Source organism: Bufo gargarizans, chromosome 2 (assembly GCF_014858855.1).
Source record: "Bufo gargarizans isolate SCDJY-AF-19 chromosome 2, ASM1485885v1, whole genome shotgun sequence".
Lineage (NCBI taxonomy): Eukaryota > Metazoa > Chordata > Amphibia > Anura > Bufonidae > Bufo > Bufo gargarizans.
Window position 1 is genome coordinate 535,306,790 of NC_058081.1, and position 22,254 is coordinate 535,329,043.

Genomic DNA, 22,254 nt, shown 5'->3' on the forward strand with positions numbered 1-22,254 from the left:
GTATAACGTCCCCTTGTGTCCCCCCCCATACAGTATAACGTCCCCTTGTGTCCCCCCCCCATACAGTATAACGTCCCCTTGTGTCCCCCCCCATACAGTATAACGTCCCCTTGTGGCCCCCCATACAGTATAACGTCCCCTTGTGGCCCCCCATACAGTATAACGTCTCCTTGTGGCCCCCCATACAGTGTAACGTCCCCTTGTGGCCCCCCATACAGTGTAACGTCTCCTTGTGGCCCCCCATACAGTGTAATGTCTCCTTGTGGCCCCCCATACAGTGTAATGTCTCCTTGTGGCTGCCCCCATACAGTATAACGTCTCCTTGTGGCCTCCCATACAGTATAACGTCTCCTTGTGTTTTTTTTTTCTTTAAAACTGGTATTTATCGCAATATATATCGTTATCGCAATATATTTTTTAATATCGTTATCGTCTGAATATTTTTGATATCGTCCAACCCTAGGTAAAGGTGACAGGGTATGATTAAGGGGGGCAGGGGACTGGCTATGGGTGACACTGGGTATGATAGTACTTGTTTGCACTTGCACTTAAATTCTCTGTAATAAAAAAAAAAATGTTTGTTACAAAGATTGTTTTCCTCTTTGTGTATGTTTAGGTGAACCTGGGTTGTCCCAAGATTAGCTCGCACTGGGCGCCTGAACACCTAAGGCCAGCCCTGGTTACTGCAGGGCAGCTACTCACATGAATGGTTTTCCATGTAGTTCCAGCATGGTTCCAAGATCACCTTCTGTGACCTCTCGGGATAGGAAACATTACTATCTGGTACATCTATGTGCCTATTGACTATTATATATTGTTTTTCTGCCGTCAGGGTATGGAAGAACTTGTGGACGCGGGGCTGGTGAAAGCCATTGGAATCTCTAACTTTAACCACAGCCAAATAGAAGAGCTGCTGAACAAGCCAGGGTTAAAGTACAAACCGTCAGTCAACCAGGTACATAAGGCAATAATGTGATATCTTGTAGGTTCTTAACCCCCTTAAGTACAACCACTGTATATGTACAATGGAAGTCCTCTCTTCAATCATGGAGCCCGCTCAAAATCTGAGTGAGCACTGTAGCCACTGGGTGCCTGTAGAGAGTTAAACAGCAGACACCTGGAGGCAATGTCCGTGATCGTCAATAACAACGATCACAGGTATTTAACCCCCTCAGATGCTGTGGTCATTTGTGACCACAACATCTGAGCCGTGAAATCGTAGGAGCTCTGTGCTTCCAGGGCCCAAATAGCTCTCACTTGCTGAGATCGAGGGAGTTGTTTGGTTGCCCATACTATAAATGTATTTATCCTGTACGGTGAACACTGGCTGACTTGCTGTCTTTTCATCACTTCACCTCCCTTAAATTGAATAAGTGATCAAAAAGTCACACACCCCACAAACTACAGATCACTGATCACTCCATAGATGTAAATATAAAAAAGTTATTGGGGACAGAATATGGCAATGCAAAAAAGAAAAAGGTTTTTAAATTTTTTTTATTTTTTTAAGTACTAAAGCACAAGAAAAACTATAAAAATGTGGTATCGCTGTAATCGTACTGACCCAGAGAATGAAGTTAACATATCACCGTAAAAACGAAACCCATAAAACTATGGTAGAATTGTGTTTTGTTTTTTTTTCCCAGTTTAGAATTCTCTAGCTTCCTACTACATGTTACACAATATAAAATGGTGCCATTATAAAGTATAACTGGTCCCACAAAGATCAGGATTTCATATTTCCTTGTGAATGGAAAAATGAAAGTTATGGCTCTGGGGAAAAAATATTAAATTGCTTGGTCCTTGGAATGGTAAACCTAAAAATGAATAAGAAAAGTAAACAGAAAAAAGTGCAGGATTATTTAGAGTTTCTGACTCTTAAGCCCCTTGCACACGAGCGTGTCCGGATGCGTCCCGATGCATTGCGGCAAACCCACGCGAGTAGGAACGCAATTGCAATTGTTCAGTTTTTAGTGTTTTGCACGCACGGGATAAAAAACCGACTGTGGTACCCAGACCCGAACTTCTTCACAGAAGTTCAGGTTTGGGTTAGTTGTAGTGTAGATTGTATTATTTCCCCTTATAACATGGTTATAAGGGAAAATAATAGCATTCTGAATACAGAATGCATAGTACAATAGGGCTGGAGGGGTTATAAAAATAATAATAATAATTTAACTCGCCTTAATCCACTTGTTCGTGCATCCGGCATTTCTTTTGTCTTCATCTGTGAGCAATACGACCTTTGATGACGTCACTGCGTTCATCACATGGTCCATCACATGTGGTGATGGATCATGTAATGAGCGTAGTGATGTCATCAAAGGTCCTATTGCTCAGATAAAGACAGAAGATATGACGGCTGCGCGAACAAGTGGATTAAGGTGAGTTAAATTATTTTTGATTTTTTTTATTTGTGAAAGGGGCCTTAGGGTCCATTCACACGTCCGTTTTTTCTTTCCTGATCTGTTCCATTTTTTGCGGAACAGATCAGGACCAGATCTGGACCCATTCATTTTCAATGGGTCCTGGAAAAAATCGGACAGCACAATGTGTGCTGTCCGTTTCCGTTGTTCCGTTCCGCATGTCCGTTTAAATATAAAACATGTCCTATTCCTTTCCGCAAAATTCAGATCCTGGTACAATACAAAGTCAATGGATCCGCAAAAAACGGAAGACATTCGGATGTCATTCCGTATGTCATCCGTTTTATGCGGAATCCGTTCCTGAAAACACATAACAAATTTATTTTTATTTTTTTTCAAAGAAATCCAAACAACTTTATTTGATTATTGAAATTTATACATGTTTCCGTTTTTTGCGGATCCGCAAAAAACGGATGACATACGGAAACATTTTCAGGAACAACGGATCCGCAAAAAACGGACCGAAAATCGGGATATAGGAAAATACTGATGTGTGAATGTAGCCTTACAGAGATCATTGGATACTTTCCTCTTGATGCCGTTAATTTTTGGCTGACGTGGTTAGGAGGGTGAGCTGATGCATCTGTCTCCTGTAACGAGGGGATGGGGTGGAGCTGTGCCAAGGCCACATGACTGATAGTTGTGATGTCACTGGCCTAGGGTAAACTGCAAGAAGGCAGCGGTACTCACAGTAGCACCAGGGTCTTCAACAGCTGATTGGCTGGGGTCCTGGGTGTTGGGTGACCTATTAAGGTAGGTCATCAGTTACAAAGAAACAGAGATAACCCCATTTGATAGTTTACTGTCTTATTAATTATGTGCTTTGTATTCCAGATTGAATGTCATCCATACTTAACGCAAAACAAGCTCATTGAGTATTGTCAATCTAAAGGCATTGCTGTGACAGCGCACAGTCCTCTGGGATCACCAGCCCGGCCTTCGTTAGTAAATTAAGATTCAGTCTTTACAGTCTGCCTTATAGAAAGGGGGCTGAGGTTCCGAACAGGGGACACCCATATGGTCTATTAGGTCATATGGAAAGGTACTGTTTTCCTGAAGCAAAATGTTCTAATCTATGTGCTGGTCAGAACTTGGATTTATGATCTGGAGGTGCAGCCGCCACTAGGTGAATCTTGCTGCATAAAGGCTTGTTCACATCTGCGTTAGAGGCTCCATTTGGGACCTAAGTCACAGATTCCGTCAATAACAGCGGAGAGAAAAATCTTGCAAGAAGGACTTTTTTTTTTTAATAAAAAAAAGAGGACTTTGAGCCAGAACGGATCCCATTATAGTCAATGGGATCTGTTTGGCTCTGTTAGGCTGGAATGAATGTGCCGAATCCAAAACTAAACTGTAAACTATATGCCCGTCCCGCTTTAACTCCTAGTGTTAACTGCAGGCAGACAGAATTGTTTTGTCTTTTAACACCACATCTATGTAAGAGATTCAGACCTGTGGGGCTCAAACCCTTTTTCATTTTTCTTTTTCTTTTTTTTTTTTTTTAGGGCCAAACCAGAGGACCCATCTCTTCTAGAAGAACCCAAAATCAAAGACATTGCTGCCAGGCATAAAAAGACAGCTGCCCAGGTAAATGAGAGCATGTTTTTGTGACACTATACATTGCCAGGGCTTTTAGTTTAGGACTGACAATATCCTCCAATGTGCCAGTCACATAGGACACATGTATAATACTAGTAAATGTTGCGCAAGTACAGACATTCATTTTAACTTGTTCCAATAGGTCCTGATCCGCTACCCTATTCAGAGGAATGTGGTAGTCATCCCGAAGTCAGTGACTGATGAACGTATTGAAGAGAACTTTCAGGTATAAATTTGTGGAAAGATGAAAATTGATCTTCTGCATAAACAGTCAATGTGTATATACATTACATATCCTTTACTGATCCTGAGTTACATACTGTATTATACTCCAGAGCTGCACTCACTATTCTGCTGGTGGAGTCACTGTATACACCAGGGATGGCCAACCTGCGGCTCTTCAGCTGTTCTAAAACTACAATTCTCACCATGCCCTGCTGCAGACTGATAGCTGTAGGCAGTCTGGGCATGCTGGGAATTGTAAATTTTGCAACAGCTGGAGAGCAGCAGGTGGGCCATCCCTGGCATACACACTTTACTTATCCTGTACTGATCCTGAGTTACATCCTGTATTTTAATGCAGAGCTGCACTCACTATTCTGTTGGTGGAGTTGATGTGTACATACATTACATGACAGGGGTATTGGCTACCTGACGTCCGACCCCCATCTAATACTCACCTGCCCCCGAAACAATTCCCTTTTCCACCAATCCATCCCCACCCAGTGCCTCATCCCCCTTAAAGAGGACCTTTCATCGGTCCAAACATTGTGAACTAAGTGTCATGATATATAGAGCGGCGTCCAGGGATCTCACTGCACTTACTATTATCCCTGGGCGCCGCTCCGTTCTCCTGCTATGCCCTCCGGTATGTTCGGTCACTTGGTTATAGTAAGCGGAGACTTAGGGGACTTGGTTGTAGTAGGAGGACACTGCCCTTGTTCTCCTGGGCGTCTTCTTCTCCCAGGCTGTAGCGCTGGCCAATCGCAGCGCAGAGCTCACAGCCTGGGAGGTGTTTTTCTCCCAGACTGTGAGCTCTGCGCTGCGATTGGCCAGTGCTAGAGCCTAGGAGAAGGAGACGCCCAGGAGAACAAGGGCAGTCTCCTCCTACTATAACCAAGTGACCGAACATACCGGAGGCCATAGCAGGAGAATGGAGCTGCGCCCAGGGATAATAGTAAGTGCAGTGAGATCCCTGGGCACCACTGTACAGATCATGATACTTAGTTCACAATGTTTGGACCGATGAAAGGTCCTCTTTAACCTTAATAAAAACTCGGACACCAGGCTGGAATGAATCGGCCACAGCAGCCATTTTTATTAACAAACAATATATATATATATATATATATATATATATATATATATATATATATATATATATATATATATATATATATATATATATATATATATATATATATATATATATATATATATATTTAATTCCTTGCAAGGGCAGGTCCTTGAAGCCCCAAATAACTGAATTACCCCACCGGGGTGCCATCTTGCTTCCAGCCGTTGCCCACCAGCTTGGAAGCACCACTGAATGGCCCCCTCTTTAATTCCGCCACAACTGGGAGTCCAGCCCCAACCACGGAGCCCTCCCATCATCCTCACCAGTAACTAAAACCAACTTCAAGGACCTCCCCCCGCCACCAACGCACAGACTTGACCCCCAAGTCTGTGCGGCCCTCCATACTCCTTAAGCCTTCTCGATACCTTCCTGTAAAACCAAAATCCACATGTCTAACTCGACTGCATTTAAATGTACTCCATCCGACCTCCAAAAACCCCCAACTCCCTTCTCAAGCTCCACATGCCTCACCGCCATAAAACGACCCATTGCCCGGTTCAACTTCACTCTCGCCCTACTCACCCTTTCCACTGATCTAGCCCCTCTCCATACCATCCTGAACAATGTCCGACCATACCGTTACTAACTTCGGAAACAAAGCCCACAACCATAACAAATTTCATGTCACGCAGTAGCTCCCGCAATGGCCGCACCGCCAAATCGTTGCCGCCAACATGCAGCACTAAAACATCAGGTGCCCTATCCAGCCTCACAAAACGATGCACTTCAGGCAGGACCCCACTCCAAACCATGCCCCTACGCCCCATCCACCTTACCACCACCTCGGACTGTGAAAATCCCAATTGTTGACCGTCCGGCCGAACCGCTGCCCAGACAGCCCCTCAAAAAACATAAGAATGTCACAGGATCCACACCAGGGCTGGTACCGCACCTGAAACGAGAAAAACCAAAACACAGAACAATACAACAGCCATTAACAACCACCCCCATTGTAATACCCCTGCCCCCCCCCCCCAAAAAAAACTTAAACTACAGGCGATTCAATAATAAGACCTGAACTGAACAGATTCCAACGCCCAATCCGTTTAATAATCTCATCGTACAAGCCCCATCGAGCCGCCTCCGTCGCCGCTCCAATCCTAAACGAATGGCTTGAGTACCCCGCCTGACCCAGCCCTAACCGCTCTAAACATTTTGAAAAAACTGCCGTAAACTGAAAACGGGACAAAAAAGACCCCATACTCACGCATATATTGCACCGGACACATTTCACAGCCCGGAATACCGAATAAAATCACCCTCTGCCCCCTTCCTTCCACATCCGTCTTTGACCGACAAACCAACTCCCCCAATCGCAACTCCCCAAAAAATGCAAAAGAAAATGACAGTCTAAATAACCGCTCTTCCCAAGCCGAACTGCAAACCATCCTTACCTGTTCACCTAAACCCAAAAGCAATTCAAAAGACACTGGCCTCCTGCTATCCACCCTTGCCCCTATCCAACGCCAACCTTTTAGGGCCCTTGTGACCAAAAAGGACTTAGTACAGTCCATCATCTTTCTCAATTTGAACCCAAAAGTCAACCCAGCTATGCAACTATTCATTTTTGCCACCGACCACCCTTCCTCCCTACAATGCCCTACGAACAACAATAGCGGAACTTCCAACTCCCCATTTCCAACAACCAGCCTACTACACCATTCCTCCCAGTACCCCCACGCCTTTAAATATGTCGCCCGCGTACCGGGCGCCAATGATGCCTGAACAAGCCCTGCTACGGTCCCTTCAGAAGAGCCCACAGACAGCTCTGGCACTCCCTTCTAAACTCTTCTGCCTCTGGGGCCAGTTGCCAGAATCGATCCCACTGTGAAAGAGAGCATCAGCGACACAGTTGTCAACCCCCGGCACATGCGTGCCACCACTCAAGCGTTGATCGACAAACACTCCAAAACCAGCCACTTTAGCAGTCGTACCACTAAAGGCGACGAGGCTGACAACCCATTTATTGCCTGAACCACTCCCAAGTTATCGCAGTGGACACAAACCTTTTTATCCCGAAAAAACTCCCCCCACAACAAAACTGCCACCACAATGGGAAAAAGCTCCAATAACACAAACATTTTTAACCAGCCATTCTCCGCCCAACTCTCCAGCCATTTGCCAGCACACCATTGCCCCCCCCTAGTAAACGCCAAAACCACAACATCCCACCGCGTCTGAAAACAACTCACAATCAAACGAGTTCACCACCTCACCAATGGATAGCGAGCAACCGTTATAATTCTCCCAAAACTCCAAACTTGCAAGTCCGCTCTCAATTCTTTTCCCAAACGAATGTAGTGATGTGGTGAAACACCCGCTGTCACCCTGTTAAATATCGTCCAGCATTTCTTAATTTTGTAAGAGATGCTTCAGAAGGAGCCAACAAAATATGGAGAGTTCTTGATGAAAGATAAAAGTTGAAAGTATTTAATTTGCATAAAAACAAATGGTTACAAAGTTTAGGAAGAGAAAAATATAAAGTACAGCAGATGAATCTCAAAGGGTAACAAGCAAGCAATAAACCAATTTAAAATGAGTGAAGAAAAAGTAATTCCCTTAAAGTAACGTGTATGTGTGAATGTGTGTGTGTAGAGAGCAACAGGTGTCTTGTCAAAGAATGCTCTGCCAATGTCATGAGACAAAGCCTTTTTATAGGTTGACTCTCCATAGAGTTACATTGTATCCTAAATTTACCATTATAACAAACATATATGGTTAACAAGTAAAACCCCTTACATCATGATTTTGTAAGTATTCCTTATTTGTAAAGCTAATAATAATATGCTGAGTTAGGAGGATTCCTAACCTTTCTAAATACTATTGTCATCTCAAGAACTGTCAAAATAGACACTTCACACAAGTGCTGACCTTTCATGGTCCTTAAAATACCCTATCCTACTAAAAAGTGTTAGTATGTTATTTTACACGCCCCCGCTAGCCTCCTACATAAAACCCACCCCATGAGCATAATTCGGCACGTAAAATTGAGTTTCCCCAAGAGTGACTGAAGATCGCGCAATTTTAACTTTTTTAACCGAGCCGCTCACGCAACCTCCCCTTTTAGGTCTTCCAACTTGTCCCTCGGCAATCTACACTCCATTTCAATAGTATCAATGACATTCCCCAGAAAACTCAATTCCGTGACCGGCCCTACCGTCTTCTCTGTCGCCAATGGGACCCGAAACGCCGCAAACTTTGTACTCAATGTATGCAGCAATAATGCACACTTCCCTGTGCATTGCACACATAGCAGAGAAGCGAGAACCACCGCACGATACATAACCACAGCATGGACACCTATGTCAAGGTAGGACTGAGACATATATAGATATCAGTGCCGACTTGTATATCTGTGTGAGAGATAGGAAGGTGGTGATAAGCTGGCTATTGATATAGTATAGAGTAGGGCTGCACGATAAATCAAAATAATAATAGAATCGCGATAATCGGCAAATGCGATATGGCGATTTGGCCGACCCGAAAATGCCGCGATTATATATAAAGGGGCCCTGCGCACATAACTGCCTTTGCGTGTAAAGTGTTTTACTAGTGTGTGTGTGGGTGAAACAATCTCTCTCCTAACAGGTCCGGCCTCTGTACTCACTATGAATGCAATGCACTGCAGCGAGCGGCAGCGAGCTGGCCGGCCGGCGCGTGACTGACGTCACTTAGTAACGCTCCTACTTCCTGTAGTGGGAGGAGCGTTACTAAGTGACGTCAGTCACGCGCCAGCCGGCCAGCTCGCTGCCGCTCGCTGCAGTGCATTGCATTCATAGTGAGTACAGAGGCCGGACCTGTTAGGAGAGAGATTGTTTCACCCACACACACACACTAGTAAAACACTTTACACGCAAAAGGCAGTTATGTGCACAGTTTAGGACACATGAGGGGGACCAGCATAAGATGCTATATGTCTTATGCTGGCCCCCCTCATGGCCCTATGTGTCCTCCACACATCCCCTATAACAGTGCCATCCACAGGTCCCCCATAAGTGTCCTCCACAGGTCCCCCATAAGTGTCCTCCACAGGTCCCCCATAACAGCGCCCTCCACAGATCCCCCATAAACAGCGCCCTTCCACAGATCCCCCATATAACAGCGGCCCTCCACAGATCCCCCATATAACAGCGTCCTCCACAGATCCCCCATATAACAGCGTCCTCCACAGATCCCCCATATAACAGCGTCCTCCACAGATCCCCCATATAACAGCGTCCTCCACAGATCCCCCATATAACAGCGTCCTCCACAGATCCCCCATATACAGCGTCCTCCACAGATCCCCCATATAACAGCGTCCTCCACAGATCCCCCATATAACAGCGTCCTCCACAGATCCCCCATATAACAGCGTCCTCCACAGATCCCCATATAACAGCGTCCCTCCACAGATCCCCCATATAACAGCGTCCTCCACAGATCCCCCATATAACAGCGTCCTCCACAGATCCCCCATATAACAGCGTCCTCCACAGATCCCCCATATAACAGCGTCCTCCACAGATCCCCCATATAACAGCGTCCTCCACAGATCCCCATATAACAGCGTCCTCCACAGATCCCCCATATAACAGCGTCCTCCACAGATCCCCCATATAACAGCGTCCTCCACAGATCCCCCATATAACAGCGTCCTCCACAGATCCCCCATATAACAGCGTCCTCCACAGATCCCCCATATAACAGCGTCCTCCACAGATCCCCCATATAACAGCGTCCTCCACAGATCCCCCATATAACAGCGTCCTCCACAGATCCCCCATATAACAGCGTCCTCCACAGATCCCCCATATAACAGCGTCCTCCACAGATCCCCCATATAACAGCGTCCTCCACAGATCCCCCATATAACAGCGTCCTCCACAGATCCCCCATATAACAGCGTCCTCCACAGATCCCCCATATAACAGCGTCCTCCACAGATCCCCCATATAACAGCGTCCTCCACAGATCCCCATATAACAGCGTCCTCCACAGATCCCCCATATAACAGCGTCCTCCACAGATCCCCCATATAACAGCGTCCTCCACAGATCCCCCATATAACAGCGTCCTCCACAGATCCCCCATATAACGGCGTCCTCCACAGATCCCCCATATAACAGCGCCCTCCACAGATCCCCCATATAACAGCGCCCTCCACAGATCCCCCATATAACAGCGCCCTCCACAGATCCCCCATATAACAGCGCCCTCCACAGATCCCCCACAACACAGCGCCCTCCACAGATCCCCCACAACACAGCGCCCTCCACAGATCCCCCACAACACAGCGCCCTCCACAGATCCCCCACAACACAGCGCCCTCCACAGATCCCCCACAACACAGCGCCCTCCACAGATCCCCCACAACACAGCGCCCTCCACAGATGCCCCACAACACAGCGCCCTCCACAGATGCCCCCACAACACAGCGCCCTCCACAGATCCCCCACAACACAGCGCCCTCCACAGATGCCCCACAACACAGCGCCCTCCACAGATGCCCCACAACACAGCGCCCTCCACAGATGCCCCACAACACAGCGCCCTCCACAGATGCCCCCACAACACAGCGCCCTCCACAGATCCCCCACAACACAGCGCCCTCCACAGATCCCCCACAACACAGCGCCCTCCACAGATCCCCCACAACACAGCGCCCTCCACAGATCCCCCACAACACAGCGCCCTCCACAGATCCCCCACAACACAGCGCCCTCCACAGATCCCCCACAACACAGCGCCCTCCACAGATCCCCCACAACACAGCGCCCTCCACAGATCCCCCACAACACAGCGCCCTCCACAGATCCCCCACAACACAGCGCCCTCCACAGATCCCCCACAACACAGCGCCCTCCACAGATCCCCCACAACACAGCGCCCTCCACAGATCCCCCACAACACAGCGCCCTCCACAGATCCCCCACAACACAGCGCCCTCCACAGATCCCCCACAACACAGCGCCCTCCACAGATCCCCCACAACACAGCGTCCTCCACAGATCCCCCACAACACAGCGTCCTCCACAGATCCCCCACAACACAGCGTCCTCCACAGATCCCCCACAACACAGCGTCATCCACAGATCCCCCATAACTATGTCATACCCAGCCGCGTCAGCGGCTCATATGGGAAAATCCAAGCAAATAGACCTCTAGCACAATGCCTTTAAAATATCGCATCGCATATCGTTATCGCAATTTTTAGGGCCCTAATCGCAATTGCACAAAATTCCCATATCGTGCAGCCCTAGTATAGAGTAAGCGCGCAGTGTTACATTGTTTTATAATAATGCACACACTTTCGAATCCGGAGGGCCGATACAAAGGAAATCGTACAAGTAGTGAATGATAGATTCACTACCAGATTAAACTACCACCACCCATTAAAAAAACTAACTAAACGCTTTGAAGTATGCACATGACAAGGAACAGCCCATAGGCAAACACCTATCGACAAAAAAATCCCCCATCCCAAAAACACCCCAATAAATGCAAACAATCCAGATGTACTGGCAATAACCTAAATGCTCCCTCAATGTCTGCCTTCACTAGCAGCGCCCCCCTCCCAAATGTCTTAACCCACGCAACTGCCACGTCAAATGAGGTATAGACAACGGAACACAAAGCTGGATCAATACCGTCATTGACCGACGTTGCCTTTGGGAAAGACAGGTGGTAAATAAGCCGAAACCTATTCACCTCCTTCTCCGGAACCACACCTAGTGGAGACACTCGCAAATTTACAAATAGCGGATCCATAAACGGGCCCGCCATCCTACCTAACGCAACTTCTTTTTTAAGTTTCTCTGCCACTACCTTCGGATGTTCTCTGGCCGACCTCAAATTCCTTTTCTCCGGGAACAAACAAAATTTTAAAACCCAGCGAACCTCCCCCCCCCCCCCTCCCGCAACAATGCAGCCACCCCCTTATCTGGGTATCTATCTAGGAACAGCTCCATCCTTTCCAGACTGACTGGCGTCTCCCCCTTTGCTATTGCTATCCCCCCCTTTTTGTCTGTTTCCCCTAAAGCACCATGCCGCTCCATGAGATCCCCCACATACGGAGCATTCGTGCTTGAATTTGCACTTAGCTCCAAATTTACAGTTCCCATTATTAAATGAGAAGAAGAGGCCCTTTGCAGATGATACAGCAACACTGGATTGACCGCCACTTGCCAATACCCCCCCGAAAGGACTGACCTATTGGACGCAGTCACCTTCAGGCACAAAGCTATATCTTTGTGGTCCCACCTCATCTCTGGATGTACTGTTTACCGCTGCCTGAACTGCTCATCATATCGCAGCCACACTATCCCCCCATATACCCCATACGCCTCCCCGATTGTGTCCAAATAACAAAACAACGCCAAACAGCCGGCGCCGTCTCCCCTATCACACTCGCTAATATCGCAAACGCCTGCAACCAGTTCTGAAAGGTTTGCGGTATTAAACAATATCTACGATTCTCCTCCTCCTCTTTTTTGCCCTCTTCCTTCCGTAACCTATCCAGGTTAAACTTAACCAATGGGAGCAAAGAAAAAATCTCCACATATTCACTCTTCCAAATATGTTCCCTTACCTCCTGCTTTAAATGAGCCCCCAACGGACCCTCAAAGAAGACATATACCTCCCCTCTTGCTTTGTCATCCAACCGCACCGTTTCTTTGTCCGCCACCCCCCGCCTGCTTTTGCACCAACGCCACATTATTCCCTAACCATAAACTACCTCCCCGCACCATATTGGACCCTCCAGGGCCCCCCACCACCCCCCATGCTGGCAACGGGGACATCCCCCCCCATACCCCAACCTGCTAATAAGCCCGCTAATCCCCCCAACAGTTGCCCTAAGCCCCTACCCAAATTCTGCGGGGGACCACCGCCCCCCCCCCCCCCCCCCATTAACCGCCGCTACCTGTGCTAAGTGTCCCCACGAAATCTCACCTGGCTGCCTGGGTGCTGTGACCCCATCAGCCGAAGATCCTGAGTCCAGGTGTCCGGTCCTCTGCGCTGATCCTCCAGCTTCAGACCCAAATGCTTCCACATGCTGTCCCCTAGCTGCGCTCCTGCCAGGGATGTTAGAGCTGCTCTCCTCCATGGAAAGGTCAGAGGGGGTGGAGCTTCTTCCCTGCTGCAGACTGGGTGATGGTGACGGGGGCCTGCTGCACGACACCACCAGACCCACAGCAGCCCTGTGCCTTCCGACATCTTGCTCCCGCTGGGGGGCACCTTCCTCCCCCAGCCACCTCGTGTCCTCCGCCTACATGTCGGATTCCTCCCACGCCGGGGGTGCGGGAGGAAGCTTTCCCTGCCGTCCTCCGGCGTGGAGGGTCCTCTGGAGGGCTCCATCTTCGGCGCTGAGCCAGGGGTGGGGAGGACTGTGGGCTGAAGAGCGCTGGCGGTCTGTGTAACATCCCAGAGTTGTGTTACTACACGCCTCCACCCCACTATTATCTTCTAAGAGCTTTTATATTGTCATCTGATATGATTTTGCTCATGTCTTCACAACTGTGCATCTAAACACTGTATTAAATACAATTGTTATTGTAATTTTCCAGGTTGACCAGCAGGTGGCAGCAACATGTTGGTAAGGAACTAGTCCCAGTTTAGTGTATCTAGCCTGGAATGGTTCATTCCAGCTTAGATCCCCCTCTGTGGAGGTATGGACTGTTCCCACATCCTGCAGCATGGGTGAAGGAGGAAGTTAGAGTCAGTGTGTAGCCCACCCCTGCTAGGGGTAGGGTGTGTTAGTGATGGGAAGTTCGGATCTTTCAGATGAATCGGTTCATTTGAATCAGCTCATTCAAATGAACCGATTCATGAATCGGATCTTCGGTTCATTTCCTGAGACGGCAGAAGCAAGTGAACTGAAGATCAATGCGCATGCTCAGCTCATCGAATCTTCGGTTCACTTGCTGAGTCGGCTCTCAAGTGAACCGAAGGTCAGGAGGGACTGGCTCCTGGCAAACACAGCTCTGCTGCAGTGAAGCAGACTGTGATGTAGTGGCTATAGTTATTGCAGGGACTCAGATAATTGTCTGAGAGTTTTAGTTAAAAGAATCGTGTCACCGAGTCCCTACCAGACTTCCTGCTCTGCTACATGCTAGATCAATGCCCCCCCCTTCCCCCCGGACGGACTTACAGGGAGCCTGGCAGGGACTCAGTGACTCACGGTTCTTTTAACTCAAAAGAATCAAATTAGTCTCTGACTCATTCGATTCTTTTAACTAATAGACTCAGACGATTCTCTGAGTCCCTGCGACTCCCCCTGTGCTGGGAGTCAGTGCTGCGGCCTCTGATTGGTTGGAGGGCGGGGAGGGGCGGGGCTAGCGTCCACTGTCGGCTCCTATTACACTGCCTGCTGCTGCCTCTATGCTGATCTGACTGAGCCGTTTCATTCGGATCAGCTCAGTCAGAGGAACCGACTCTTCCGGATCAGTGAACTGAATCGGTTCAAAAGAACGATTCGTTCATGATCCGGACATCACTAGGGTGTGTATGTAGGAGATCCCCTGAATAGGGAAGAAAGCCAGGACCAAGTCTCGGTCTGAGACTTGATAAAATCCCCAGTCAGAGCCCTGCAGCTCAACTGGATAAAAAGAAAGCAGAAAGTTGCAGACAGTCTCCAGTTCCAGGAAGAAAGCATCCCCTGAGAATATACACGTATCTGAGTCAAGTCCAGAGACCTAGGAGAAGCCATTCCTCCTCAGCTAGTCTGTCCCCACAAAGCAGAAGGTACAGTTCAAAGCAGAAGATTAGTTCCTGCCACAGGTACAGAGCTTACAAACAGACAAATTATCCTGCAAGCTCACATTAAAGCAGAAGCATTTATTTCTGCCAATGATTGCCAAAACCTCCTGGGACCAAAGACCAAAGCTGTATTCCGCTTGGAAACCAGTTATCTTCAGTAAAGAAAAGTTTGAACTTCATCTAAAGGTCTCAACATAATTTCTGCTGCAAAATTCCTCTATTACTCCTACTATCACTGCACTCAAATTTATTGCAAGTGAGCCAGGAGCCAGGAGTCCAGCCGTACCCAGGTAGGAGACACCGTTGACACAATTATCACCACCTATAGAGACATTATAGGCCATTACACAACTCTGGCATTCCTAACCTGGAATATGCGTTATAACACCTTGAAAGGGCCCTGTGATAGTACCCTGCGAACGCTGCAATTGGCGTCACAAACAAAACATAGACTATCATCTACACCTGACCCAGTCATTGCAAATTTGGCGTCAGTGTATACCCGTATCCTGCTCATTGCATCAGGTCCGCAACGGCAGGGTTGCCGAGGGATGAGGCAGTACTTAAGCCTCATCTGCCCCCATTAAGAGATGCTGCAGCTGGTCCTGAACCCAGCTGGGGCCCCAAACCTCCGAAGCCTTCCTGAGTCTCCTGATCGTGTCCTCCAGTTGCTCCATCCTGCTCTACCTAAAATGGCACCCTTCTTCTCCATGTCTCAATCTTTTAACCCCTCGACCCCCGCCCTAAACTCAAATTACCCAATCCCTATCCCCCCATGATCCCCTTAAACCCGCCCCCTTGACCAACTATCCTATCCCTACCTCTCGGGTCTCCCTGAGACAAACCCCCCCGTCATGCTGGCCTCCCCTAAAGCTCTTCCCCCAGTCCGGCCATAACTTATCGTTTACTGATCCTGGGTTACATTGTGTAGTATACTCCAGAGCTGTACTCACTATTCTCTTGGCTATTCTTGGAAAAAGTCGTAAGACTTGCCATCAGACACCCCTGTGAAATACTTGGAAGAGATCCTGAAATGCAGGGGTGGTTAGTTTTTCCTACATCAGATGACTGTATGGTGTCTGATGTTATGACACTTCCCAGGATGCAGATCACCTGAATAATCTCTTTGCAGACAATGAACAAGTAGGGAATGCTGGGAGATTTTAGCTTGGAACATGATACAGGATAAGGCCTCATTCACACATACATGGACCACGGTCCGTGAAAACCCATCCTGCTGACTGCACGAACGCACGGTGTCATTGGTTGCTATGAGGCCGTGCGTTTTGTGCTGCCGCTGCTGTACGGTAATACACTCATATAGATCATACGAGTGTATTATTGTACATCGGCGGCACGAAGCGAACGGCGTCATAGCAACCGATGACGCCATGCACTCAGCAGGACGGGTTTTCACGGACCACGTATGTGTGAATGAGGCTTAAGTATGTGCACAGATACTCCAAAACTGCCCTCACTATTCAGCTGGTGGAGTCAAATACAAGCAGGATCATTACAGAATAAGTAATATAATCTTTGTACACAGTGACTCCACCAGCAGAATAATGAATACAGCTCTGAAGGATAATACAGGATGTAACTCGGGATCAGTACAGGATAAGTAATCTATATACACAGTGACTCCACCAGCAGAATAGTGAGAACAGCTCTGAAGTATAATACAGGATGTAACTCAGGATCAGACCAAGATAAGTAATGTGTGTACACACATCCCCACATTTACAACTGTGGCTGCATATGAATTCTGGTTTAACCCCTTAAGGACCCTCACCGTACATGTACGGCGCTGGTGGACGTGACTTAACCCTTAGGATACCGGAGGGTTTTTTTGGTTTGTTTTTTCGTTTTAATTTTTATTCCCTATTTTCCTTAAGCCATAACTTTTTTTATATTTCTGGTCACATAGCTGTATGAGGGCTTATTTTTTTGCACGACAGGTTGTGGCGAAAAATGTAGTGGGAAGCAGTAAAAAAATTCCAAATGGGGTGGAATTGAAAAAAAAAAAATCCTCCACAGTTTTACGGGTTTTGTTCCCACAGCATTTTGTTTACGGCAAAACGGGTCAGTACGATTACAACGATACCCCATATGTATAGGTTCTTTACGTCTAAATAGTATAAAAATAAATGTAAACTTTGATAAAAAAAAAAATTATATCACCATATTCTGACCCCCATAACTTTTTTATACTTATGTCTACTGAGTTGTTTATGGGCTCATTTTTTGCGGAACAATCTGTAGTTTTTATTGATACCATTTTGGAGTGTGCGTGACTTTTTGATCACATTTTATAAAAAAAATTTGGGTAAGAGAAGTGAAGAGGGGAATTTTGCTTCTTGGGCATTGTATATCTATGTATATCTCCGTTTTCCATCCCTTCTATTCTATTCCTAGCATGTTGCCCTTATTTCCCATACAACCCGATTATTCTGGGTATAAATACACCTCTTTCAGTCCTTCATACACCCCAGGAGCAACACACAACCCTCGCAGATACTTATATATAAAAATAGTTTACTGATAACATAGAGATGACAAAGCAATGGACATTATACATAAAGATACAGATAACACAATACATAGAGGACACCATCACACACAGCCACCTCTGTTCCTGCCCACCCTGGATGCTAAGCAAATGTGGCTAATAATGTGTATGTATATACAGTATATCCAGAGTCCTCCAATATACAGTCTATTGGATCTACTCTTCTAACCAACTCACATCCAGTACCTGACCATTAGTATATGTACATATCGAGAGCCCTGCATAAACAGCATATATAATCTACTGGTAATACAATTGCAGACTGCAAATATCTATATGTACACATATAAAGTCTACTGGGATATTATACTTATATACATACCCACATAATCATTTTAGACGTGATTAGTAAATCTGCCCAGTGACTCCACCAGCAAGCTGTAAGGCTGAGTTCACACCAGCATTGTTTTCTTTTCTCTGCTTTATTAAAGATGAATAACTGAAATAACATAAATGCTGAATTCAGCACAGAACTGGACCCCTGCAGAGACGAACAGAACCCACTGACCATAGTGGGGAGTGTTCAGGATTCCTCTTTAAGGCCGCTTTCAGACGAGCGAGTGTCATGCTCCGAACTCGCAGGCAGCGCAGCACCTGTCCTGAACTTCCAGCACTGCCCGGGGTCGCATAGCATTATATTGATTTATGATGCTATGTAACCCTTAGGCCCCTTTCACACGGGCGTTGCGGAAAAATGTGCGGGTGCGTTGCGGGAACACGTGCCATTTTTCCACGCGAGTGCAAAACATTGCAATGCGTTTTGCACGCTCGTGAGAAAAATCGCGCATGTTTGGTACCCAAACCCGAACTTTTTCACAGAAGTTCGGGCTTGGGATCAGTGTTCTGTAGATTGTATTATTTTCCCTTAGAACATGGTTATAAGGGAAAATAATAGCATTCTGAATACAGAATGCATAGTAAGGCTCCTTTCACACCTGCGTTCAGGTGTCCGCTTGTGAGCTCCGTTTGAAGGGGCTCACAAGCGGCCCTGAACGCAGCCGTCTGGGCTTAATGCATTCTGAGTGGAGGCGGATCCACTGAGAATGCATCCGCCTGCCAGCGCTCAGCCTCCGCTCCGCTCAGTGAGCGGACACCTGAACGCTGCAAGCAGCATTCGGGTGTCCATCTGGCCGTGCGGAGGCGAGCGGATCCGTTCCGACATATAATGGAAGTCAATGGGGACGGATCCGCTTGAAGATGACACCATATGGCTCAATCTTCAAGCGGATCCGTCCCCCATTGACTTTCAATGTAAAGTCTGAACGGATCCGCTCAGGCTACTTTCCGTTCAGAACGGATCCGATCGAACGCTAGTGTGAAAGTAGCCTAAAATAGCGCTGGAGGGGTTAAAAAATAATAATAATTTAACTCACCTTAGTCCACTTGATCGCATAGCCCGGCATCTCTTCTGTCTGTCTTCTGTGCTGTGTGCAGCAACAGGACCTGTGGTGACGTCACTCCAGTCATCACATGATCCATCACCATGGAAAAAGATCATGTGATGGATCATGTGATGACCGGAGTGACGTTACCACAGGTCCTGTTGCTGCACACTGTACAGAAGACAGACACAAGGAGATGCCGGGCTACGCGATCAAGTGGACTAAGGTGAGTTAAATTATTATTTATTTATTTTTAACCCCTCCAGCGCTATTTTACTATGCATTCTGTATTCAGAATGCTATTATTTTCCATGTTATAAGGGAAAATAAAAATGATCGGGTCTCCATCCCGATCGTCTCCTAGCAACCATGCGTGAAAATCGCACCGCGATTTTCACGCAACCCAATTTGTTTTTATGGAGCCTGCGTTATGTGAAAAACGCACAAAATAGAGCATGCTGCGATTTTCACGCAACGCATAAGTGATGCGTGAAAATCACCGCTCATGTGAATAGCCCCATAGAAATGAATGGGTCGGGATTCAGTGCAGGTGCAATGCGTTCACCTCACGCATTGCACCGGCGCGGAATACTCGCCCGTGTGAAAGGGGCCTTACAGTTCTGGAATGTATTGGATGACACTTCTCTTTCTCTGAGCCTCAAACACAGATGTGAACAGCCCTAACTCGGGGTCCGCACAGGTTACACAGTAACTCCACTGTTTCTGTAGCTTGATTATACATGATGCTCACATTCTGTACATTTTTCATGAATGCAAGGAATTAGTTGTTGTCCTTGCACTTCAGAGCCTAAGCATATTTATGACTGTTCATAAAAGAGACTGCCCATAGATCCAATTACAGCACAGCTTTCACTCCCCATTCTGCTTGTGAACAATGGGCATTTTTTATTATTATTTTTTTTTGTTTAAATCTTCCCCCAAGATGTTTTGTCATTTATTTTGTGTTTTTTTTTCCAGGTGTTTGACTTTGAATTGACCCCAGAAGATATGAAAGATATCTCCAGCTTTGATCGGGGCTGGAGAGTCTGTGGCTTAACTTCGTAAGTATGACTTCAAAATAGGCCGCAAAAGATGCGTACATCCGTAGGTCCGTTCCGCGGACCGCACAAGGTCAATATCTGTGTTTTGAGGATCCACAATTTGCCTAATTGTGTAGCCATGTTAGATACAGCAGGGGGAAATTCAGCTGATTGGAGCCTGCAATAGCCGTGTGATCACTGCACAATGGAGTGTCGGCAGCTGGTAATTACCTTTACAACCAGAGTAGTGCCATCTGAGAATCCACTAAAGCAGGCATGTCCAAAGTGCGGCCCTCCAGCTGTTGCAAAACTACAACTCCCAGCATGCCTGGATAGCTTACAGCTATTAGGGCATGCTGGGAGTTGTCGTTTTGCAACAGCTGGAGGGCCGCACTTTGGACATGCCTGCACTAAAGGGAGACCAACCACTTGGAGAGGTGGAGTCCCTCTGTGAAAGTGTGTTAGACTGCCCAGATGAGATTCTGCATGGCAGAAGACAGCCTGGTGCTCTGATTCAGAATTAGTGTTTCCTGATGGAGGGGGCCAATGCTGCTGCAAAGTGGGTAAGCAAGAGCTCCATACACTCCATCATAGCTGAGAATGGATCCACTTAGGGGGGAGACCGATCCGCCGTACAGTGGTGTGTGGTACATCTGACTGGAGCCTGGGAGCGAGACACTGTTTGCAGGCTGTCTGCCCAGCAACCCTATGCCACGGCAGAGGCATGCAGCGATCCCAGGGTGAAATGGGGGGGGGGGGGGGGGTCGCCCCATTACCCCTCTGCAACAAGAAGCCGAGGCACAAAGCCTCCTGACCCCAAGATGATGTGTCCCAATAGCAAAGTGGGTGGGGTGGTTGGGGTACACTGAAGATGGGAAGCACCCTCTGGGGAGAAAGACATCTACTCCTTTTACCGTTAATTCATTGTCCTGTTAGATTTATTTCAAGCTGGCAGCTCCTAGGACGTGTACTCTCAGGAGGCATTCCCCTTCTGCTGCAGCTGGCGGCAGTTGAACAATGGAGGGGGGGTGCCCTGTTAGGACCAGATCTGCAGATGAGGGATGAACTCTCGGATTGACTCAGGACATCCTACTTCACAATGCCTTATAGAAGCTGCCATGCAATGTGATGACAAATTCTGCCACAAAGTAAGTCTGTTAATAGGTGGCACCGCGAAAGGCAGAAGTGCATGGACCTGCACTAAACGTGGCATACAGCATGAACGACTATGATAAATGTGGACTCCATTCTACTTTATATCTGCTGTATTGTGCAGGCAATAGAGGGGCAGCTGGGGGGCAGTCATGACATCCCTACTTATATTTCCCCCACTATGTTTGTGTTTGAAAGTGTGTTTTTTCTTTTTTTTTGTTATTTTTTCAGAGCCAGAAAACACAAGGATTATCCATTCAACGCAGAGTTTTGAAGGGCTCGCTGCTCCTGTTACAGCTCCAGTTTTTCTAGATAATACTGTTCGTCCGCAACCATTTGGAAATGACTGTAGCAGGGTGTTCCCTTTTCTTCTGTAATGTTTCAATAATCAAAAGACTATAATTTCCTGTTTCTGGTATTTTAAATTAAAATATAACTTTTATTCTTTATTTATTAAACGATGCACAACTACGAAAACATAAAGTGAAAATGTAGAAATACATATGGAGGGCTATTGTATTTGGGGCTGAGGGTAAAGTGTCTCTACTTCGTTTGTAGGTCAAAGGATATTAATGCATATCCTTCTATAGATCGAGTGTGGTCTATATCATTGTATTCATTGTGTCTGCAATGTCTGTTCAACACCAGTCGCTCTCTCACCTGGACTACACTCTATCAGCTGATTACCTTAAGTGCACTTTCCCAATAGTATCTAACAGCTTACTAGGAGTCTCTCAGTGGCTGTACTATTTGCACTTCAATTCCTATCTATACTGCCCCTGTCATATAATTATGTATGCTCGGCGTCTGCAGCTCGCCATGCTCCTATTAGGTTATTTGCCCTGCCATCATTTTTTTAAATGTATTAAAAGATGCAGCTCACCCGACATGTTTCACTGCTATATGCAGCGTCTTCAGGGGAAAAGGAGCTACTATCAACACAAGCGTTTTCTATGGGAGGTCCTTTCTAACCTTAGGGTGGATCTCTCCT

General features: G+C 47.0%; 1 protein-coding gene across 1 annotated transcript in view; it reads left to right on the top strand.

The window, feature by feature from the left end:
* Nucleotides 1-21,703, top strand: part of LOC122928562 (aldo-keto reductase family 1 member B1-like) — a 57,517-nt gene extending 35,814 nt beyond the window's left edge. The window contains exons 5-10 of the mRNA XM_044281531.1: nt 833-955; nt 3,261-3,367; nt 3,932-4,013; nt 4,168-4,251; nt 20,050-20,132; nt 21,495-21,703. Coding sequence (XP_044137466.1) covers nt 833-955; nt 3,261-3,367; nt 3,932-4,013; nt 4,168-4,251; nt 20,050-20,132; nt 21,495-21,537 — 522 coding nt within the window. The 3' untranslated portion in view covers nt 21,538-21,703. The remainder of the gene's footprint in view (nt 1-832; nt 956-3,260; nt 3,368-3,931; nt 4,014-4,167; nt 4,252-20,049; nt 20,133-21,494) is intronic.
* Nucleotides 21,704-22,254: the final 551 nt, after the last annotated feature.